At 37.6% G+C, this 23,910-nt stretch overlaps 1 protein-coding gene across 1 annotated transcript in view; it reads left to right on the top strand.

Annotated features, from left to right (window-relative positions):
• Positions 1-1,573: 1,573 nt before the first annotated feature.
• C4H1orf185 (chromosome 4 C1orf185 homolog) overlaps positions 1,574-23,910 on the top strand; it is a 32,139-nt gene continuing 9,802 nt past the window's right edge. Inside the window, 4 exon segments of the mRNA XM_036893242.2 lie at positions 1,574-1,720; positions 5,823-5,919; positions 20,773-20,908; positions 22,827-22,829. Of these exon segments, the coding sequence (XP_036749137.2) occupies positions 1,633-1,720; positions 5,823-5,919; positions 20,773-20,908; positions 22,827-22,829 (324 nt within the window). The 5' untranslated portion in view covers positions 1,574-1,632.

Genomic DNA, 23,910 nt, shown 5'->3' on the forward strand with positions numbered 1-23,910 from the left:
ATACAGTTTAGGATTATTTGCTTTAGTTCATTGAGAAATGCCATTGGTATTTGTTAGGGATTGCATTGAATCTGTAAATTGCTTTAGTGAGGATAGTCATTTTGAAAATAGCAATTTTTCCTATCCATGAGCATGGAATAGATTTCCACTTGTGTCATCTTTATGTTGTTTCATCAGTGTCTTACCCTTTCCAGACTACAGGTCTTGGTTAGGTTTTTTATTTTTTTTGATGTGATGGTAAATGGAATTCTTTTCTTGATTTCTCTTTCTGCTAATTCACTGTTAGTATATAGGACTGCGATATTGATTTTGTATCCTGAAACGTTGCAGAACCCACTTATTATTTTTAGTAGATTTTGGTGGAGTCTTTATAGAGTTTTTTATATATGGTATCATGTCATCTGCAAATAGTGACAGTTTTACTTCTTTCTTATCAATTTGGATGCCTTTTCTTTTTTTTTATTTCTGTAGCCGGGACCTCCAGTACTGTGTTGTATATAATGGTGAGAGTGGACATCCTTGTCTTATTCTTGATCTTAGAGAAAAGATTTCAGCCTTTCACCATTGAGTATGATGTTGGCTGTGGGTTTGTCATATATGACCTCTATTATGTTGAGATAAGTTCTCTATACCCACTTTGTTGAGAGTTTTTATCATGAGTGGATGTTGAATTTTGTCAGATGCTTTTTCAGCATCTGTTGAGATGATCATGTGGATTTTATCCTTCCTTTTATTAATGTGGTGTATCACATTGATTGATTTGTGGATGTTGTACTATTCTTACATCCCTGAAATAAATGCCTCTTGTTCTTGATGAATGGTCTTTTCGATATATTTTTGAATTTTGTTTGCTGATGTTTTGTTGAGGACTTTTGCTTCTATGTTCAGCAGGGATATTGGTCTATATTTTTCTTTTTTTTAGTGTCTGGTTTTGGTGTTAGAGTAATACTGGTCTTGTTTGGAATTATTCCCTCCTCTTCTATTTCTTGGAATACTTTAGAAGTATAGGTATTAGCTCATCTTTAAATGTACATAGATTTCACCTGTGAAGCCATCTGGTTCTTGACTTTTGTTTTTTTTGGAATTTTTTTGTTACCAGTTCAGTTTTGTTACTAGTATTTGGTCAGTTTAGATTTTCTGTTTCTTCCTGGGTTAGTTTTGGAAGGATATATGTTTCTAGATATTTATCCATTTCTTCTAGGTGGTCCAATTTATTGACACATAATTTGTCATAGAATTCTCTTATACTTCTATGAATTTCTGTGGTGTTGGGTTGTAACTTCTTTTTCATTTCTGATTTTGTATCCTCTCTTTTTCTTAATAAGTCTTGGCTAAAGGTTTATTTTGTTTATCTTCTCCAAGAACCAGCTATTGGTTTCATTGATATTTTTTATAATTTGCTCTACTTATTCTAGTCTTTAAGATTATTCATATTTTTTTCTAATATTGCATTTTTTTTGGATATAGATTTTTCCCTAAGTACTACTTTAATGGCATAATGTGACATGTTTTCATTTTATTTGGGTTGAATGTTCCATAAATGTCAGTTAGATCCCTGTGATGATCCATGATGGCATCCAAAGTTTCCTGGGGATCATCTCTATCCCAGTCAAGTTTAAAACAAGAAAGAACATGGAGAAAGGTGCTTGGGAGGTTTTTGTGACACCACTTCCACTCAAATTCCGTTGGCTAGAACTCAGTCATATGGCTTCACCTAATGGTATGGGAAGCTGAGACATGTAGTCTAGCTTTTTGCCTGTGAAAAAGAGGAAAATGTATTTGGACAAACAGCCAGAACCCTCTTTATATTCTCTGGAAGAATTTGTATAAGATAAGAAATATTTGAATCATGAGTATACAGTAGAAATTATAGTTATTTCGGCCTGCTGTTTTCTTTGGGGAAAATTTTGTAACTGCTGCCTCAGTTTAATTGATACATGTTCGTTTAGGTTTTCTATTACTTCTTGAGTCACTTTTTGTAGGTCATTTTTTAGGTACACATAATTTACTCTAATTTTTGAAATACATTAAATATATACATTTGTTGAAAGTATTTCCTTAATTTAATCTCTTCTCTAAGTGTTATGTTCTTTCTTCATTTTCATTGTTATACCTTCTTTTTTGTGGGGGCTAATCTTACTGGAGATTTGTTGATCTTAATTAACCTTTACCAAAATATAAATACTTCTTTCATTGTTTTTTAAATTTATTTCTTCCTCTACATTATTTGTGCTTATTTTGTTGGCCTTTTTCAAATTGTAATTTGAATGCTAAGCTCATTATTTTTCAGCTTTCTTTTCTGATATATTCATTTAGAGCCATGTACTTCCCTTGAGTTTGGCTCCAGCTTTGCTGATGCAAGTATTTACACATAGTGCTTTGCTTTCATTACTGAGATGTATTTTCAAATTCCCATTGATTTCTTCTTTAATGGATATATTATTTACAGTGTGATCTTAAATTTCCACAAGTATGGGAGCTTTTCTAAGGACATATATAGATTATTAATTTTAAAATTAACTGCATTATTATCTGGAATAGACAAATCCAGAGACAGAAAGTAGATTAAAAGTTACCAGTGGCTGGAGAGAGGGGGAATGAGAAGTTAGTGTTTTATGGGGTACAAACTTTCTGTTTGGGGTGATGAAAAAGTTTGGGAAATAGAAGGTGGTAATTGGTTGCATATTATTAATGTAATTAATGCCATGAAATCATACATTTAAAAATGGTCAAAATGGAAGATTTCATGTTCTCTATAAAAATTAATATGCTAAAATCCATTGAATTGCATACTTTAAATGGGTGAATTATTTGATATGTGAATTGTATCTCAATAAAACTGTTTTTTAAAAAATTAAATGCATTATTGTCAGAGAATGTGGTATATGTAATAATGATTCTATTAAACTTGTTTGGTCTTGCTTTATGGCCTGATATATGCATTTTAAATTTGAATTTATCTTCCCATTTAATATGTTATTAATTCCTTGAAACAGAATCTTTTTTATTCCTTATCCTAATTCTGTGAGGTAGATAGTATGAATCCCATTTTTCAAATAAGAACATTAAAATCCAATCAACATAATAAGTAACTTTTCCAAGTTCAAGATCTAGTCAGTCTTGTAACCATTCAGCAGACGCTAATACCAACAACAAAAAATCACTATGGTCAACTTTTTATATTGATTACATATGAGCCCTGCCTATATTTCACTATAGATTTTTTTAACTTTCAGGGCAGAGACTCATTGTTATTAAATGAATCAGACTCTCATACACTGCTGATGGGAAAGCAAGGTGGTACAGCCACTTTAGAAAGCAGTTTGGCAGTCTCTTATAAATTTAAATATATACTTGCTACAAGACCCTACTGAAATTAAAACTTATGTTTAAACAAACACCTGTGTGTAAGTGTATAGACGCTTTATTCCCAACAGCCCCAAACTGGAAAAAACCAAACGTCTCTCAGTTGGGGAATAACAAACTGGCACATCTATGAAATAGAATGTTACTCAGCATTAAAAAGACAAACTATTGATACATGCAACAAAATGGATGCATCTCAAATGCATTATATTAAGTGAAAAAAGCCAGACTCAAAAGGCCACATGCTGAATGATTCCATATATATGAAATTCTAGAAAAGGCAGAGGTATAGGAGAAAGAATAGGGATTGAAAATAATCAGTGGTTGCCATCAGTTAGTGCTTGACAGCAAGAGGCAGTATTGGGAAATTTTTGAGGGTGATACAGGTGTTCTGTAATATGGTTGTGGTGGTAATCAAAGACTGCATTTTTCAAAACCTATACACACACATAGAAAGTAAATTTCACTATTTACAAATATAAAATGTTTTAAAGTAAAAATCTACTTAGGTTGTTTCTCTGAATATTTCTTCTCTGTTGCTTTTCTAGTCCCTTTTGGAACCCCCATTACTTTTATGTTATATATTCTTAATCTTTTCCAAGTATTTTTCATTTCTTTATGTAAATTAGGTGAATTTCTCAATATTATCTTTCATTTTATTAATTATTTATGTTCAAAGAAGAGTTTACTCCATATTTAAATTTTAAATTTTTTAATTTTCAAGATTCCTCCTTGGTCCTTTTTTGAATAGGTCTTTCCTTAGTGGCTTAGGACTTCCTTCTCTTGGAGATTTTGGAGATCTAAAGTCATTCACTGTGCCAGAGGATGGTCTGGCTTCATTCTTACCTCAATTACTTTCTCTGCTGCTTCTAGTTAATTCTTGCTTCCAGATCTCAGTGCCTAACATGCCTGTGGTTTTAGCCCCTTCTTATTTCTCTTTTCTTTTGCCCATAGAAATCTTTATCTTACATTTATTTTTAATTTGTTAAATTAAACACAACTATGTCTTTTTAATTTGTTAAAATGTGGATTTTATTTACCAGCTTGTATCACTTAATACTATCTGATATTTCTTTATATCACTAAGCGAGTAATTCTCAACAGGGGACAATTTTGCCCCCAGGATACATTTGGTATTGTGACGTCTGAAGACACCTAGCACAATGCACAGGACAGTCCAGACAGTCCCTACAACAAATTATCTGGTTCAAAATATTAATAATATTGAGGTTGAAAAACCCTGCACTAAGTAAAGAATGCTCTATTTTTTAGACATTGTCATAACTTTCATAACTGACTTCCTAATGTCAGACATTTAGAGGATTTTTGTTTTTGTTATGTGTTATGGCACTTTAATAAATAGCCTTATATAACTTTTTTGGTGCCATTAATTAATTCCCAAATGTAGAAATTTCTGAACCCAAAGAAAACTAATATTTGAGAGGTACCACCTTGAAAGCTGGAAATACTTAGGAAACAAGAAAAGTATGGGAACAGCAAAGTCTTTATCATGTCATATCCTTAGTGGAACTTACAACATGTTTCCATTATTAGTTTCACACTTTTAAAGACCTATTATTTTTATACTTTTTTTTTGAAATAATATACACCTAAATTGTCTTAAGGCCCTTCAAGTTCTATACAGCCTTCTGTGAAAGCTTTCTACAGCTTGCTTTATGCTTAGGTAGCAGATTTCAGAATCTTAATGAACACTTGACCAACCTGACTATAATTACCTCATATTTTCTTTATTCCTAATTTTTATTAATACATAGCAGTAGTAACATGATTAGTAGCAAAGATAATAGAAAAAAACAAAACTGGCTATAAGTTGCTGCCTTTAATTCAGTTACTTCTCTTAGCTAGGGCCCAATTTATCATCTATAAAGTGAAGGAGTTATACCATATAATTCCTATAGGCTTTTCCAATTATAAACTTGTGATATGCTATTATCTTTTACTATTCCCTAGATAAAGTAGGGATAAAACATTTAAAGATTTCTAAGATCTTAAAAAATTCCTTGTATTTGTTCTTTATTATCCTCATCTACTGCCTTGCAGTAATTGATGATACAAATCTTTAAATGAAAAGTGTTTTATATAAAGAATGGTACTGGAAAAATAACAAAAATTCACAGCTGGATTGGGAAGGGAAAAACCTAGATAAGAAAAAAAGGAAGTGAAAGCTGTACAAAAACAAACAAACCCTAGGTCTCAAATCCTGGTAGAGTCAGAAAAACACACTCTGGGCCCCAATCAGCATGAGGTCCTGTGTAATTTCTGAAACTCAAGTTCTTGAAATTTATGAGAATTGCACAGGACCAGAAATCAGCTCTCTCAACCTCCTAGCTAATGCCTTAACACTACACTATATAATATCACTTGCAATATTGTCATTTAATTTTACTGAGAAAATGAAAATACATGAAATAATTTTTTATAATTTATTTGTATAGGTTTTTTAACCTATTTTCTGGCTGTTGGTGCTGTTACTTTGGGAATTGGTTTCTTTGCTTTGGCATCAGCTTTATGGTTCCTGATCTGCAAATGAAGGTAAGTTTATTTGAATATTTTAAAAATTGTTTACTTTTAAAAATTCAGTGAAAGTCTTTTTCAAATGATATTAAACTTAACTGTAATAGTATTGAATCTGTAATTTGAGGTTTGGTTATAGACCCTTTGAGGAAAAACTTAACATGTTTAAAATAGTCTGAAAAGAGAAGCCCCAGTCATGAAAATTATAATAGTCCAAATGATATAATAACAGTCTTCATGAGTTCAAATTCTAAGAAATAATGAGACATGTTTTATTCTCTAGAAGACATGGGTTTGAATTATCATGTAAGGCTAGAAACTTTTTAAATGTCTGACTACTAATTTAGAGCTTAAAACATTACTGAAAGACAAAGTCTCTTTCTTTAAGAAATATTTAAGAAAAGAGCTGACATAAAGCTCTGGTATGGTCTAAATGTCATCTTTTACCAGTGACAGAAAAAAAGATACTCGACAGCTCAGTTTCTTTCAACCCTAAATTTGGTGCTTTTGATATTAAATCAATTCAGAATTTTCTTTGTCTGATGTGTAAAAAATACAAAATGTAATATGATCTTCCAAACACTCTCCCAGTATTCCCTATCTCAGCAAATGTGTACTACCTAGCTACTTGCCTAAGTCAAAAAAATAGAAATTACTCACTTATTCATTCTTTCAACAAATCTTTACTGGGTGCTTGCCATTGTTCTAGGTACTGAGGATACAACTATGAACAAGTCAGACAAGGTTCCTGTTTCATAGACTTGCACTGCCACTGGGAGGAGACAACTAATCAACAAATGAAGTGGTCAGGGAATGTCTCTCCAAGTGGGCAGTATTTAATCTGAGATCTGAGCTAAAAGAAGGAGTCAGACTTACGTAGACCTTGTGGAAGACTAAGCTGAAGGGATAGCAAGTACAAAGATCGAAGTGGGAATGATTTCGGTATTGTTCAATAAACAGAAAGAAGGCCAGTGTGAACAGATGACATGAGAGAGGGGAATGATGATGAGATTGAAGAGGTAGATATGGGCCAGACCACATAGGAATATGTAGGATGAAATAGTGGGATTTGGATTTTATTATTTATGCCATCAGAAAGTTTTAATGACATTATGATAACAGCTAACACGGAATGCTTACTACATACAAGGCACTGTTCTAAGTGCTTTACACATTATCTCACTTAGACTTCCTAACAGCTCCATGAGGTAGCAGTAATAGTATCCCCATTTTAAAGTCACCTATAGATTATTTACATTTTTTATAAAACTTTTTAAGTGAAATCTAATTTATATACAATAAAGATAGATTTTAAATGTATGATGATGAATTTCAACAAATATATTCCCATGTAACTACAAACCCAGTCAAGATATGGAACTTTCCTATAATCATGTAAAGTTACCATATGCTTCTTTGCAGGCATCACTCCCAGCACCCACCTAGACATAATCATTATTCTGATTTTTTATCCCAATAGGTTAATTCTGCTTATTCTTGAACTTTCTGTAAATGGAATCATAGGGACTTTTTATGTCTGTTTTTTTTCCAGTTAACATAATACTTTGAGATTCATTTATGTTGTTGTATTTATCTGTAGTTTGTTCTTTTTATTGATGAGTAGTGTTCCATTATATGTTCATCCATTCTTATGTTAGTGGACATTTGGGTTATTTCCAATTCTTAGCTTTTAGGAATAAGGCTGCTATTAACATTCTTGTATAAATCTTTTTGTAAAAGTGTTTTCAACTTCTCTTGGGTAAATACCTAAGGGTAGAATTGCTGGAAATTTGTAAGAAACTTCTGAACAGTTTTCTAATATATTTTTTCAGGGCTTGTTACTGGACTGAATGTGGTAAGGAAAGGCAAGTGAAATGACAGAGTCAATGCCAACATCTACATTTTTACCATAAGGAACTAAGTGATTGGTCGTGCCATTTCCTGAGATGAGATGATTAGAGAGGGGAGCAAGTTGAGGGTGTGGTGATAAACTAGGAGTTGTATTTCAGGTATAAATTTGAAAGCATGTTAGAGATCCAGTGACTATGTCAAATAGGCAGATATACATGTATGAACTTCATGAGACAAGTCAGAGCTCAAGATTTAGGTTATTGTTATGTAGAAGGTATCTAAAGTCATAGAACTGGGTGAGACTAACAGGAGTGACTGTTGTGTGTAAGAGAAGTGAAGAATCTAGGACTGTGCCCTTCAGCCCACCAACAGCTAGAAATCTGACAAAAGAGCAGAAAGGATTGACACCATCTGAGAAGGAAACCAGAAAGACATGTTGTCAAGGAAGTCAAAATTAGAAAATGTTTCAAGAAGAAGGTGATGAACAGTTATGTTAAAGGTGCTTAAGAAGTTGAGAAAGATGAGGATAGAGAATGTTTGGATTTGGCAACATATGTTATTGGTGACCTTGAACTGTTTTGGCACAGTGATGGGTTCAGAAGCTTACCTTTGAATAAAGTACAAGAGGTGAGAAAATTGAAGCAAGTACAGACATCTCTTTAAAGAAGCTTTTTTTGTGTATGTGAGGAGGAGTTGTTGAATGGGGCAATAGCTGAGGGAGAATGGGGGGCCAAAGAAGAGGATTTTTTAAATCTCTAGTGATGCAAGACATGCTTGCTATCTCTCTTCTCATTCCTATTCTCACTGCCTGAACCATCACCAAATTGTATTTATTTTACTTCATCAATTGCTCAAATCTGTCAATTTCTCTACATTACCACTGCTACCACCTTATTCAAGTTATCAGTATCCCCCCACATAGACTACTGCAGTAGGAGTTACAACTGACCCTTACCCTCTCTGTTCTCATTTACTCTCTCTCCACACCTCAGCCAGACATTTTCCAAATGCAGATCTGAATGAGTCACCCTACCCTTACACCCCATCCCCCCACTATATTATAAAGAACGTCCCATTGCTTTTAGAATAAAGGCAAAATGACATGTGGTCTACCCATGTGTACTCCCCAATTTTATCTCCCACTTTCCTTCTTGCTTTCTGTGCTTCTGCTGCACTATTCTAATCTGGCCAGGAGAGCTTTGTACTTGATATTCTCTCTGACTAGCATATTCTTACTCTTACATCTCCCCTCCTCCACCACACCCTACCTAAAAATTACTAGTGTTTTTCAGATGCCCTAGTCAATTATCCCTTCCTCAGAAAAGCCTCCCCAACCTCTCTAACCAGGTTATTAAACTTTGTTATATTCTCATACAGTACCAGGTAGTTTTCCTTGATAACACTTTTCACAGTTGTAATTTTTCATTTTCTTTTGATTCTTTTATTGATGTCTGACTTGCATACTAGCATTTAAGCTCCATGGAAGCAATGACAGTCTCATCAGGGTAGTCGCTGTGCGTTTTTTCACTTGCCATTATACAAAACTCAGCTTAATGCCTGGCACATAGTAAGTACTCAATAAATATTTGTTAAGTGAATTAAATTTGATGAATGAATTAATCCTAATTGTTAATACCTCATTAAGGAACATAATGATCTCTTGAATTAATTTGGAAATTTTCTAGTACTTGTGGAAAAGGAAATGGCAATCAGCATGATTTTTTAAATTGTTGAGTTTAGAATGACTGGTACATTTACTTATAAGTTAAGTATTTTTCTTTGATCACCTGGATTTACTTTCTGGTTTGTTATTTTTAACCATCTCTCAGAATTGTGTAGCATAGATAAAAATCACAGGTACTTATCTTGCACAAATCATTAGTTTCAATTCTGTTTTCTCCCACTTACTCTTGTCAAAGATATCATTAAATATAAAACTGACCAATGAGTTTAATTTCATTTCCCTTGACATTAAAGGCAAATATGTAATGAGATTAATTAACATCAAAGTAGATTGATAATCTCACAACTAAAAAGAAGAATATAAAAACTCACAGTTATTCTTCAAGTTAGAGATATTAACCCTGTGTAAGATATAGTTTAATTTACATCCTTTTTTTTTACTTTGGTATCATTAATATACAATCACATGAGCAACACTGTGGTTACTAGATTACCCCCATTATCAAGTCCCTACCACATACCCCATTAGAGTCACTGTCCATCAGCATAGTAAGATGTTACAGTCACTACTTGTCTTCTCTGTGCTATACTGCCTTCCCCGTGTGCCACCCCCAACGTTATGTGTGCTAATCATAACGCTCTTTATTTCCCTTCTCCCTCCCTCCCTTCCCACCCACCCTCCCCAATCCCTTTCCTTTTGGCAACTGTCATTACATTCCTGGGTTCTGTGAGTCTGCTGCTATTTTCTTCTTTTAGGTTTTGCTTTGTTCTTATGCTCCACAGATGAGTGAAATCATCTGGTACTTGTCTTTCTCCACCTGGCTGATTTCACTGAGCATAATACCCTCTAGCTCCATCCATGTTGTTGCAAATGGTAGGATTTGTATTCTTCTTATGACTGAAAAATATTCCATTGTGTATATGTACCACATCTTCTTTGTCCATTCATCTACTGATGGACTCTTAGGTTGCTTCCATTTCTTGGCTATTGTAAATAGTGCTGCGATAAACATAGGGGTGCATATGTCTTTTTGAAACTGGGATCTTGTTTTCTTTAGGTAAATTCCTAGGAGTGGAATTCCTGGGTCAAATGGTATTTCTATTTTTAGTTTTTTGAGGAACCTCCATACTTCTTTCCACAATGGTTGAACTAGTCTACATTCCCACCGGCAGTGTAGGAGGGTTCCCCTTTCTCCACATCCTCGCCAGCATTTGTAGTTCCTTGACTTTTGGATGCTGGCCATCCTAACTGGTGTGAGGTGATATCTGATAGTGGTTTTAATTTGCATTTCTCTGATAATTAGGGATGTGGAACATCTTTTCATGTGCCTGTTGGCCATCTGAATTTCTTCTTTGGGGAGTTGTCTGTTCATATCCTCTGCCCATTTTTTAATAGGGTTATTTGATTTTTGGGTATTGAGGCATGTGAGTTCTTTATATATTTTGGATGTTAACCCCTTATTGGATATGTCATTTACAAATATATTCTCCCATACTGTAGGATGCCTTTTTGTTCTGCTGATGGTGTCCTTTGCTGTACAGAAGTTTTTAGCGTGATGCAATTCCATTTGTTCATTTGTGCTTTCATTTCCCTTGTGCAAGGACATGCATTCAGGAAAAAGTTGCTCATGTTTATATTCAAGAGATTTTTGCCTATGTTGTCTTCTAAGAGTTTTATGGTTTCATGACTTACATTCAGGTCTTTGATCCATTTTCAGTTTACTTTTGTGTATGGGGTTAGACAATAATCCAGTTTCATTCTCTTGCATGTAGCTGTCCAGTTTTGCCAATACCAGCTGTCGAAGAGGCTGTCATTTCCCCATTGTATATCCATGGCTCCTTTACCGTATATTAATTGACCATATATGCTTGGGTGTATATCAGGGCTCTCTAGTCTGTTCCATTGGTCTATGGATCTGTTCTTGTGCGAGTACCAAATTGTCTGTGGCTTTGTAGTAGAGCTTGAAGTTGGGAAGCATAATCCCCCCACTTTATTCTTCCTTCTCAGGAATTCCATTGGATTTTTGGGATCTTTTGTGGTTCCACATGAATTTTAAAACTATTTGCTCTAGTTTGTTGAAGATTGCTGTTGGTGTTTTGATAGGGATTGCATTGAATCTATAGATTGCTTTAGGCAGGATGGCCATTTTAACAATATTAATTCTTCCTATCCATGAGCATGGGATGTGCTTCCATTTATTGTTATCTTCTTTAATTTCTCTCATGAGTGTCTTGTAGTTTTCAGAGTATAGGTCTTTCACTTCCTTGGTTAGGTTTATTCCTAGGTAAATTATTCTTTTTGATGCAATTGTGAATGGAATTGTTTTCCTGATTTCTCTTTCTGCTAGTTCATCATTAGTGTATAGGAATGCAACAGATTTCTGTGTATTAATTTTGTATCCGACAACTTTGCTCATTTCAAGTATTAGATCCAGTAGTTTGGGAGTGGATTCTTTAGGGTTTTTGACTTCTTCCTTGCCATTCTGGATGCCTTTTATTCTTTGTGTTGTCCGATTGCCATGGCTAGGACCTCCAGAACTATGTTGAATAGAAGTGGGGAGAGTGGGCATTCCTGTCTTGTTCCCGACCTTAAAAGAAAAGCTTTCAGCTTCTTGCTGTTAAGTGTAATGTTGGCTATGGGTTTATCATATATGGCCTTTATTATGTTGAGGTACTTGTCCTCTATATCCATTTTGTTGAGAGTTTTTATCCTGAATGGATGCTGAATTTTGTCAAATATTTTTTCAGCATCTATGGAGATGATCATGTGGTTTCTGTCCTTCTTTTTGTTGATGTGGTGGATGATGTTGATCAATTTTCAAATATTGTACCATCCTTGCATCCCTGGAATAAATCCTACTTGATCATGATGGATGATCTTTTTGATGTATTTTTTAATTTGGTTTGCTAATATTTTGTTGAGCATTTTTGCATCTATGTTCATCAGCGATATTGGTCTGTAATTTTCTTTTTTTGTGGTGTCTTTGCCTGGTTTTGGTATTAGAGTGATGCCAGCCTCATAGAATGAGTTTGGAAGTGCTCCCTCCTCTTCAACTTTTTGGAAAACTTTAAGGAGGATGGGGATTAGGTCTTTACTAAATGTTTGATAAAATTCAGCATTGAAACCATCTGTTTCAGGAATTTTGTTCTTGGGTAATTTTTTGATTACGGATTCAATTTCCTTGCTGGTAATCGGTCTATTCAGATTTTATGTTTCTTCCAGCATCAGCCTTGGAAGGTTGTATTTTTCTAAAAAGTTGTCCATTCTACATTATCCAGTTTGTTAGCATATAATTTTTCATACTATACTCTATTAATTCTTTATATTTCTGTGTTATCCATAGTGATTTTTACTTCTCATTTCTGATTCTGTTTATGTGTGTAGACTCTCTTTTTTTCTTGATAAGTCTGGTTATTGGTTTATCTATTTTGTTTATTTTCTCGAAGAACCACCTCCTGCTTTCATTGATTCTTTCTATCGTTTTATTCTTCTCGATTTTATTTATTTCTTCTGTAATCTTTATGTCCCTCCTTCTACTGTTCGTTTTCTAGTTTCTTTAATTGTGAGATTAGACTGTTCATTTGGGACTGTTCTTTTTTCCTGAGGCAGGCCTGTATTGCAATATACTTCCCTCTTAGCACAGCCTTTGCTGCATCCCACAGATTTTGTAGTGTTGAATTATTGTTGTCATTTGTCTCCATATACTGCTTGAACTCTGTTTTTATTTGGTCAGTGATCCATTGATAATTTAGGAGCATGTTATTAGGCCTCCATGTGTTTGTGGGCTTTTTCATTTCTTTGCATAATTTATTTCTAGTTTCATACTTTTGTGATCTGAGAAGCTGGTTGGTACAATTTCAATCTTTTTGAATTTACTAAGGCTTTTTTTATGGCCTAGTATGTGATCTGTTCTTGAAAATGTTCCATGTACACTTGATAAGAATGTGTATCCTGTTGCTTTTGGATGCAGTGTTCTGTAGATGTCCGTTAGGTCCATCTGTTCTAATATGTTTTTCAGTGCCTCTGTCTCCTTACTTATTTTCTGTCTGGTTGAGTGAGTAGTGTGTTGAGTGAGTGTAGTTGAAGTCTCCTAAAGTAAATGTATTGCATTCTATTTGCCCCTTTAATTCTGTTAGTATTTGATTCACATATGTAGGCAATCCTATGTTGGGTGCATAGGTATTTATAATAGTTAAGGCCTCTTGTTGGACTAACCCCCTTATCATTATTTAATGTCCTTGTTTGTCTCTTGTTACTTTCTTTGTTCTGATGTCTATTTTGTCTGATACAAGTACTGCAATTCCTGCTTTTTTCTCCCTATTAGTTGCATGAAATATCTTTTACCATCCCTTTTCTTTCAGTCTGTGTATGTCTTAGGGTTTGAAGTCTCTTGTAGGCAGCATATAGATGGGTCTTTTTTTTTATCCATTCAGTGACTCTATGTATTTTGATTGGTGCATTCAGACCATTTACATTTAGGGTGACTATTGATAGGTATGTACTTATTGCCATTGCAGGCTTAGATTCATGGTTACCAATGGTTCCAGGGTAGTTAGTTTCCTTACTATATGAGAGTCTAAGTCACTTAGTATGCTATTACAAACACAACCTAAAGATTCTTTTACTTTTCATCCTTTTTCTTCATCCTCCATTCTTTATATGTTAGGTATCATATTTTGTACTCTTTGTCTATCCTTTGATTGAATTTAGGGTTAGTTGATTTGATTTTGCATCTGCTTAGTAATTAATTGTTCTACTTTCTTTGCTGTGGTTTTATTTCCCCTGGTGACAGCTCTTTAGCCTTAGGAATACTTCCATCCATAGCAGTCCCTCCAAAGTGCACTGTAGAGGTGGTTTGTGGGAGGTAAATTCTCTCAGCTTTTGCTTATCTGAAAATTGTTTAAACCCTCTTTCAAATTTAAATGATAATCTTTCTGGGTGTAGTATTCTTGGGTTGAGACCCTTCTGCTTCATTGCATTAAATATATCATGCCAGTCCCTTCTGGCCTGTAAGGCTTCTGTTGAGAAGTCTGATGATAGCCTGATGGGTTTTCCTTTGTATGTGATCTTTTTTCTCTCTCTAACTCCTTTAAAAAGTCTGTCCTTATCCTTGATCTTTGCCATTTTAATTATTATATGTCTTGATCATATGTTGTCTTCCTGGGGTCCCTTGTGTTGGGAGATCTGTGCACCTCCAGGGCCTGAAAGACTATCTCCTACCGCGTTCACCCCTTGTTGCAGTGACGACAGCGATACGTACACAGACCTGGTTCACTTCAGTTCTTTATTGTTGCTCGGAAGGCCGGGAGAAGGTGAGTGAGAAGAAGCAACAGCCGGGGGGAGCGAATGAGAAGAAGAATGAGGGGAGAGAGGGAGACAGAGATTGAGAGAGTGGGAAAGAGAGTGAGTGAGTGAGAGAGTGAGAGAGTGAGAGAGTGAGTGAGAGAGTGAGAGAGTGCTTCTCTTTCCTGCTTATGCCTTATATAAAGGAAGCTGGCCTATGGTGATCAAGATCATGCAAGCCTATAGGAGCAACTTCCTTATGCTAATGCCACCAAACCAGGCAGGGTGGCGCCCAGGAAGCGTGCGCCACCTTAGGGCATTGGTCAACTAGAGTGGAAGGGCGGTGTTCAGCCATAGTGGGACTCAGCCTCGGCCGTAGGCCGGCCCCTACATCTCCCCCTTTTTTGTTTTTTAGCACAATGAGGCTCGGGGACCATGCCTGTCTTAGGTTGTCAGGGAGGTGCAGCATCCTTACCCGTCATAAGGCAACAGACAGCTAAGGTCTGCGCCCTGTCTTAGGTTGGTATGCGTACCTCCTGATCTTACCCGTCTTTGACTACTGGTCCAACATATTGTGCTACACCCTAGGGGAGATGCCTTCTTCTATAGCTGCCATGGCCTGCACCAGAGCCATCGCCCGCACTTTCCGATGTTGCCATTGCATGGAACAGAACACCCATGCCTGACCAGGCTTTGGTGGCATTTAGCATGGCTTCAGCAAACTGAGCTACAGACAACGCCTCTAACTTTTGGGGACTAACATTCAATATTTCTTGCCATAGCTGAGTGGTGAGCACATCAAACTCACTGGACCAATTGGTGGATAACATCTTGCCTAACTCCCTGGACAGATTGGCAGCTTTAGAGAGGTTATGAAAAGGAATGCCAGCAACACATAGAGCTGTCAAAAGGCAGATATGGGAGATTAAGTGTACTATAGGTAGAGAAAAAGGCAGGAAAGGTATGTGCGGTTTCAGTCACCGGGAGTGGAATAGGCCAAGCCTTCACCAGACCCCATAGTTCTCTGGGTTCCGCTATCGCCTGCTGAAGAATCAGTAGCAGGATGAGCATCAGTGGCATCGGCATCTCGCACTTCCGGTTCTGGTCTTGCCACTCTCCGTGTCAGGCGTTCAGGCACCCAGATGGGATTGTTTCGGTCCTGTGGGAAAACACAAACAGAGCCTCGGCTCCAGATTAACACTGGATCCGGGCCTTTCCATGATCCTTCCAATACATCCTTCCACATAACTGCGGGCATGTCTTTAGGCCTGGAACGGCGATTATGCCGCTCTGCTGCACTGTGGCCATCTTTGTCCAATGTCAAAAAATTTAAAATGAACAATATGATGTTAAGTTTGTCTCTGGGGGATCTGAAGTCTGCCCCTATTCCCCCTTTTTGTTTATAGAGAACATTTTTAAGGGTCAGGTTGGCGCGCTCTACCACGCCTTGCTCTTGAGGGTTATAGGGAATGCCTGTGGTGTGGGTGATATCCATTGTTTTTAAAAAGCTGAGGAGCGATTGGGATGTATATGCTGGCCCATTGTCAGTTTTTAAATGTTTGGGCTTTCCCCAGGCCAAAAATGCCTGGAGGCAGTGAGATATGACATCTCTAGATTTTTCTCTTGTATGGCAAGAGGCAAAAATGATGCCTGAGCAGGTGTCTACAGACACATGGACATATTTCATCTTACCGAATTCTGGAATATGGGTAACATCTATTTGCCAAATGTGATTGGGGAGTAGCCCCTTTGGATTAACTCTTTCTGAGATGGAGGGTAGGAGTGTGACACACCATTTGCAACTGACTACTATGGCTCTTGCTTGGTCTCTAGTAATATTATATTTTAGGCGAAGGGTATGTGCATTGACATGGAATTGTTTGTGAAATTGAGCAGCTTGTTCTACATTGTCAAAAAGAGATTCTCTAAGATGTACACAGCATTCACTACATACTGACTATCTGCTAAAAGGTTAAAAGGTTCCTGTGAGAAAAGCGTAAAGGCTTGTGCTACAGCCAACAGCTCTGTTTGTTGGGCTGAAGTGGTTGGAAAACTGAATGTCCAAGATTGGTCACCAGTGACCACAGTCCCAATGCCATTCTTTGACCCATCAGTGAACACCACCTTGGCTTTGGGTATGGGATTACATCTTGTGTTTTTAGGAAAGATGACGGGATTAGAGAGGCAGAACTGTAGCCAAGGATGTTTTGGGTAGTGGTTGTCAAAGGAAGCATTGGTGATGGTGTAAGCAACAGCCCATGCATCACAGCATGCAGTAAGACATTCAATCTGCTCAGCAGTATAAGGCGTTATTATCATGTTTGGGGGAATCCCAAATGTTTTTATAGCTGTCCTGATTCCCTTGATGATCAAATCAGCTATACTCTGAGGATACCATCTTAATGTTTTTCTTGGAGAGTGGGCCAGATATATCCAGAGAATTGGCCCTTCCTGCCAAAGTACCCCTGTTGGGCTATTATTACTGGGTATCACTATAAGGAATAGCAATTTGCCATAGTCTATTCTATCTACCTGGGCAAGCTGCAAGCGGGATTGGACTAGGCTCAAGGCTTCCTTGGCTTGCTTACTGAGAGAGCGTGGAGATGATAAATCAGAATCGCCCTTCAGTGTCTCATATAATGGACTGAGCTCTTCATCTGTAAGCTTTAGGAATGGCCTTACCCAATTTATATCTCCAAGTAGTTTTTGAAAATCATTAAGGGTTTTTAATTGATCTGTTCTTATGGTTACACAGCAGGAGGGTAATTTATCTGATTATGCTGTCTGGGTGTTTGGATCTTCTATTACTGGGAAGACTGCATTCCCCTCCATGGTTAGCCATTCCCTCCATCTATCCTTGCCCAATTGTTCTTGGCACCCCTGGCCACCACAATATGAGTAACTCTGGTAAAGGGGTGGCTCTGCTCTATAGGTTGGAGAGCAAGATGGATAATCTGGGGCGGTTGGCACAATCTCTTCTACCTTACTGCTCTTATTGGGAAGAGGGGCTGAGCTAGTCTCTCCTTCCTCTCTGCTTATTCTCAGTCGGCTCAGTGAGGAGCACAATGTGGGCCGATGTCCTCTCTGAGCAGCCCTAGCCTCTAACTCTTCTCCTGATAATTCTTGGTCCTCTTCCTCATCAGAGGACCCCCCCTGTGTAGATCCACTTTCAGATGCTCTCGCAGAGGCTCTTTCCTCTTTCACTTCCTCAAGAATCTCCTCTCCCTCCCTTATGGCTTCTCTACAACTAGGTTTATTCTCCTTTAGGCAGCTCTTAACCAGCCCCCATATGGGGAGCGTCCCAGCCGGGAGCGGCTCCCTGCGATCTGCGCTGCGCAGATCCTCGCCTAACTTTTCCCACACGGGGGTAGTGATTCTTCCTGCATCTAGGAACCACGGAGCATGTTTCTCCACCGTGTGGAGGAAAGCCCTTGCGGTTTTTGTTTTTAATGAGGTTCCGTTGGCCCTCAGGAGTGCTCTCAAAGGCTCTTCTACTCTAATTCGAGACTCTTCAGATCCCATGTTAGCGATTAAAGGATAAAAGGCTACTTCTAAGTTTATGGGTAAAGGGAACTCTTATCGCTAACCTGCATTCGTCGCTATACCGCGAACTTTCTTGGCTTCGTCGCTTTCCCGCGAACTTTCTTGGCTTCGTCGCTATCCCGCGAACTTTCACTGGCGCCCTAACTTTTCATAACATTTTTGACAAAACAAAACAGTACAACAAAGAACACTGACGGACAGACAAAACAGAAATCCCCACCACAGCCGCTTGCTATCTCCTTTCCTACTCCTACATTTGCTTTGCTCGTTGGTCCACTCACCCTTCTCATCTGAGAAGCCTTCCCGAGCAATCCTTCTGAACGGGGTCTACAGGTACTGCTTCAGGGTGTAAGAAGCTCTATGGCGTCCGCGTCCGGCAGATTCTCTTCTGGGTGGTTGGAGAAAAAAACTCCCGGGTTTCGGCACCAGATACCGCGTTCGCCCCTTGTTGCAGTGACGACAGCGATACGTACACAGACCTGGTTCACTTCAGTTCTTTATTGTTGCTCGGAAGGCCGGGAGAAGGTGAGTGAGAAGAAGCAACAGCCGGGGGGAGCGAATGAGAAGAAGAATGAGGGGAGAGAGGGAGACAGAGATTGAGAGAGTGGGAAAGAGAGTGAGTGAGTGAGAGAGTGAGAGAGTGAGAGAGTGAGTGAGAGAGTGAGAGAGTGCTTCTCTTTCCTGCTTATGCCTTATATAAAGGAAGCTGGCCTATGGTGATCAAGATCATGCAAGCCTATAGGAGCAACTTCCTTATGCTAATGCCACCAAACCAGGCAGGGTGGCGCCCAGGAAGCGTGCGCCACCTTAGGGCATTGGTCAACTAGAGTGGAAGGGCGGTGTTCAGCCATAGTGGGACTCAGCCTCGGCCGTAGGCCGGCCCCTACAATCTCCTTCCCCAGATTGGGGAAGTTTTCAGCAATTACTGCCTCAAAGGCATTTTCTATCCCTTTTTCTCTCTCTTCTTCTTGTGGTACCCCTATAATGTAAATATTGTTCCATTTGGATTGGTCACACAGTTCTCTCAATATTCTTTCATTATTAGAAATCCTTTTTTTCTCTCTGTGCCTCAGCTTCTTTGTATTCCTCTTCTCTAATTTTTATTCCATTTACTGTCTCTTCTACTACATCTAATCTTTTAAATCCCTCCACTGTATGTATCATTTCAGATATGGAATTTCTTAATGATTGAATCTCTGTCCTAAATTCATCCCTGAGTTCTTGAATATTTTTCTGTACCTCCATGAGCATGTTTACAATTTTTATTTTGAACTCCCTTTCAGAAAGATCGGTGAGTTCAGTTTCATTTGGCACTTTGGTGTTTGCAAGATTTTTGTTTGAACCAGGTTCCTTTGACATTTCATATTTGTATGTGTCTCCCTCTAGTGCCCAGAAGCTCTAGTCTCTGGAGCTGCTCAGCCCCTGGAGTGTTGTTTCGGGTTGCAGGGGGTTGGCGCTGGTGCCTAAGGGGAGGAAAGCTATTTCCTGCTTCCTGGCTGCAGTGCCTGTCTCCACTGTCAGAACCAGTGCCATCACATAGGTGTAAGCCTCTGTGCTTTGCGTCTGCAGTTGCTATAGGTGAGGCCTCCCTCTGGCTGGCCTGACACCAGGGCGGGGAGTGTCGGTTTGCGAGCTGATGCCGGCAGGCCAGTAGGAAGGCACAGCAGGTTGCATATCACAGTGGGGGTACCTCAGAGCTGAGTAGCCAACCAGGAGGATGGAGTGCCTGAAGCTCCTGAAAGATCCCAAACTGCTGGGCAGAGCACTCCCAAACAACCTTGTCCACCTATCCCTTCACCCGCACAGCAAGCTCCATGCAAACCCTGCCTCTTCAGCAGCCCTCTCACTGCTAGGAAGCCTCTCAGACCACCCACCTTTCCTTTTACCCAGAGCAGCCACATGTGGATCCATATCCTCCATATATGGCTGAAACCTAAGTTTTTCCAAGTATTCCGCCTGTCTTAGCTTTCCAACCCCACTAATCTCCAGGACACCATGCATTGTAGGTTCATGCTCCCATAGCAGATCTCCAGGGCTGGGTGTTCAGCGGTCCTAGACTTCCACCACCCTGCCCCCGCTCCATTTCTCTTCCTCCCATGGTGAGCTGGGGTGGGGGAAGGGCTTGTGTCCCACCAGATCAAGGCTGATGCATTACCCTGTTTCATGAGGTCTGCTCTGCTCCAGATGTATGCAGTCTGGTGTAGCCTTCTTTCCTGTTGGTCTTTTAGGATTAGTTGTATTAACTATATTTTCATAATATATGTGGATTTGGGAGGAGTTCTCTGTCTCACCTCTCATGCCGCCATCTTGAATCCCACTTAATTTACATTCTATAAATGAAATCAGTAACATATGAGAGGGAAATATATAAGTTGATTTGTGCTTTTAAATATGTAGTAACATATTTATTCTGATTTTTAAACTTTATGTATAACTATTGGGAATAGAGTAATTTTATTTGGTTTATAATATAATCTATGTTTAATAATATTCTCTAAAATATTTTTCAGAGAAATATTTCAAAATTCCGAATTTAAAGCTACTGATGAGAGATGGAAGCAAAGACTTTCAAAGTCAAAGACTGAATCTGGTTCTCACTGTGTTTTTATTTCTCAAAATTTTCATGCTGAAAAATTCCAATCACAGGTAGAGTGGAATACTTTATAGAAATCTTTTCAAGTAATTTCTTTTGCCACCATGTCACTACCATTGTTGTTTTTAAATTTGAAAGAGGATCCACTGTTATTTTTTAATTTGAGGGACAATAACATGGAGCTAAATTTAATTACCCCACTAGTTAGAGTTCATATTAAAGGAAACTGAAAAACTGAATGAGAATGTCTCCTTCTACATTTGCTTCTCTGTATCCCTAGATCTACCTCCCCCATATTGGGATTGTAATAGGAATGAAAATAAATGGCTTAACAAAAACAGTAAAATTCCTAGGTCATCAGAGGAAAGAGCTTTGAGTATAAGAGGATTCTCAGCAAATAACCTAACCAAACCAACTAACTGAAATACAATTTATCAAGGATTTATTAAGTCTTCATTATATTCCGAGCTTTGTCCTCCCCCCTCAACCTGTGGAAAAGATTCGAACCCAACCTTGGAGGTGTTCATTTAGTACAAGTGGAAAGACACACAATTTTCTGTTGTGTGGTATCAAAACAGTGTTGTATGGACAAAGTAAAACAAGGGAGAGACTACTAGAAATTTTAAAGTATGACATAACTAAACAAAACAGATTTTGGAATATTTTAATAGTCATATAATTAATAGTGACAAATTGATAGGATGTCAAAATTTCATTATACATCTTGAATATTGAACTCAAGTTGAACTCATTGCTCATTTGTTTAACATTTTTTTTGGGTGACTTAAATTTGGCAAGACTAGTTTTGGCATTGAGGCTACATAAACAGATAAGATAGGGGTCCAGACATAGATGAGCCCAAAGTTAGTAGAGAAGAAAAGCATATCAACTAAAAAATACAACATAATGTGATAAAAGCCACAAAATTGAAGAAATGCAGACAAGGGAGCATAAATTGAAGAAGGTTTCACAAAGAAGGCGTTTATAGCTGGGTTTTGAGAAATGAAAAGAAGTGTGCCAAGAGGAAAGAGAACTAAGTACTTTCTATGTTCAAAGTCTTGCAACTATGAAATGCAGTATCATATTTAGTAAAAATGTAATGGTTGGAGCCAAAGGTTCATACGTGGAAGTGGTGGAAAAATTTCTGGGTGTGAGATTGTGAGGACCCTCATTTGCAGGCTAAGGATTTTGGATTTTAACCCATAGGCCGTACAGATCCACTGTGAGCATTATGGAATTATGGCCAAGAGCATGGACTGTAGAGACAGATTACTCAGGCTAGAATCCTGGCTCTACCATTGCTAGCTATGCAATCTTAGGCAATCTTAGGTGAGTTACTTAACTTCTCTGTGTCTGTTTCCTCATCTGCAAATTGAAGATGATTTCATCTCTATAGAATTATTATTGGAAGTAAATGTATTAGTAAGTTAAAAGCACTCAAAATAGTGCCTGGCTAGATAGTGAGCACCATACAAATATACTATTATGATAACTGAATGGTTTTAAGCAGGCAGGTTTAATAATCAAATTAATTCTGAAGATTATTAGTTCTGACTTTCAAAGGAAGGATAGTTTGAAATAAGAGATTGCATTACAGAGGGAAAAAATTTTTTTATGTATGCATTCAATATGAATTGAATTTACCCATAATATACCAGGCTTTTTGCTAGATACTATTGCTATAATGATATCTTCATATGTAATTGTAGAAACAAATGGACAATAACAAAAATGTTATGAGTGCTGTGATGGAAGAAGTACATATAAAAGAGTACAATATTTTACTTAGGTTGCTTATTATTCACTCAACAAACATGGAATAAGCACTATGTGCCAGGCACTGTTGTAGGCAACTGGAAATCTGACAATGAACAAGGGAGACAAGAGTCCCTGCTCCCAAGAGATTTATAGTTGGAGAGACAAATAATGTACACAGTAACACAATATTATTCAGGCCTCTTGATTAGGTAGGAAGTGATAGGAACCTAATTCAGAAGAAAAGTATAAAATATAGCATTGAAAAGTATAAAAAGAATAAAGTAGTGCTGATCTCAACCACAATCAGTTTCAGTACAAAAGGATTCTTTTTCATGTTCTTCTCTTTCTCATCTCAGTTCTGCCTGTATATTGGCCTGCACTATAGACAGGCAGGAGGATGAAAATTGCAACAAAAAATATGATTTCATATGATACAAAATTAGAGGTTTCTAAGAAAACTTTTATTGTGAAATATGGCACACATATGCAAGAATACACACACAATTTTAAAAATAATGGAATTTTTATACCCATCACCCAGATTAAGAAATAGAATATTACCTGTACTTTTGAGATGTCCTGAGTCTTCATCTATCTCTTATATTCTGCACCCCCACCCTTCACTGAAGGACCTATTATCCTGTAATTGCTTTTCCTTAAGGTTTTACCATAAACGGTAACAGATCCTTGAACAATATTTTTTTTCCTTTTTTTATTTAGGTATCATTGATATACACTCTTATGAAGGTTTCACAGGAAAAACAATGTGGTTATTACATTCACCCTTATTATTGAGTCACCCCCATACCCCATTGCAGTCACTGTCCATCAGAGTTGTAAGATGCTAGAGTCCCTATTTGTCTTCTCTGAACTACACTGTCTTCCCTGTGACCCCACACACACCATGTGCACCAATCATGATACCCCACAATCCCCTTCCTCCTCCCACACCCCTCCCCTTTGGTAACCACTAGTCCCTTCTTGGAGTCTGTGAGTCTGCTGCTGTTTTGTTCCTTCAGTTTTGCTTCATTATTATACTCCACAAATGAGGGAAATCATTTGGTATTTGTCTTTGTGAACAATATATTATTAATTGAGTATTTTCAGACTCCATGTCTAATAGTTCTTCCCTTTATGCACAATATTAAATTCCTAAGACTCATTCACGTTGCTGCATATGCCCATACTTTATTGTTTTTACTGTTACATGGTATCCCATTACATAAATTTATCAAATTTTATATTAAAATTTGCATTGATTTTTAAGGAAATTTATATAGGGATTAGAAACAGTGGA

Source organism: Manis pentadactyla, chromosome 4 (genome assembly GCF_030020395.1).
Source record: "Manis pentadactyla isolate mManPen7 chromosome 4, mManPen7.hap1, whole genome shotgun sequence".
Taxonomy (NCBI): Eukaryota; Metazoa; Chordata; class Mammalia; order Pholidota; family Manidae; genus Manis; species Manis pentadactyla.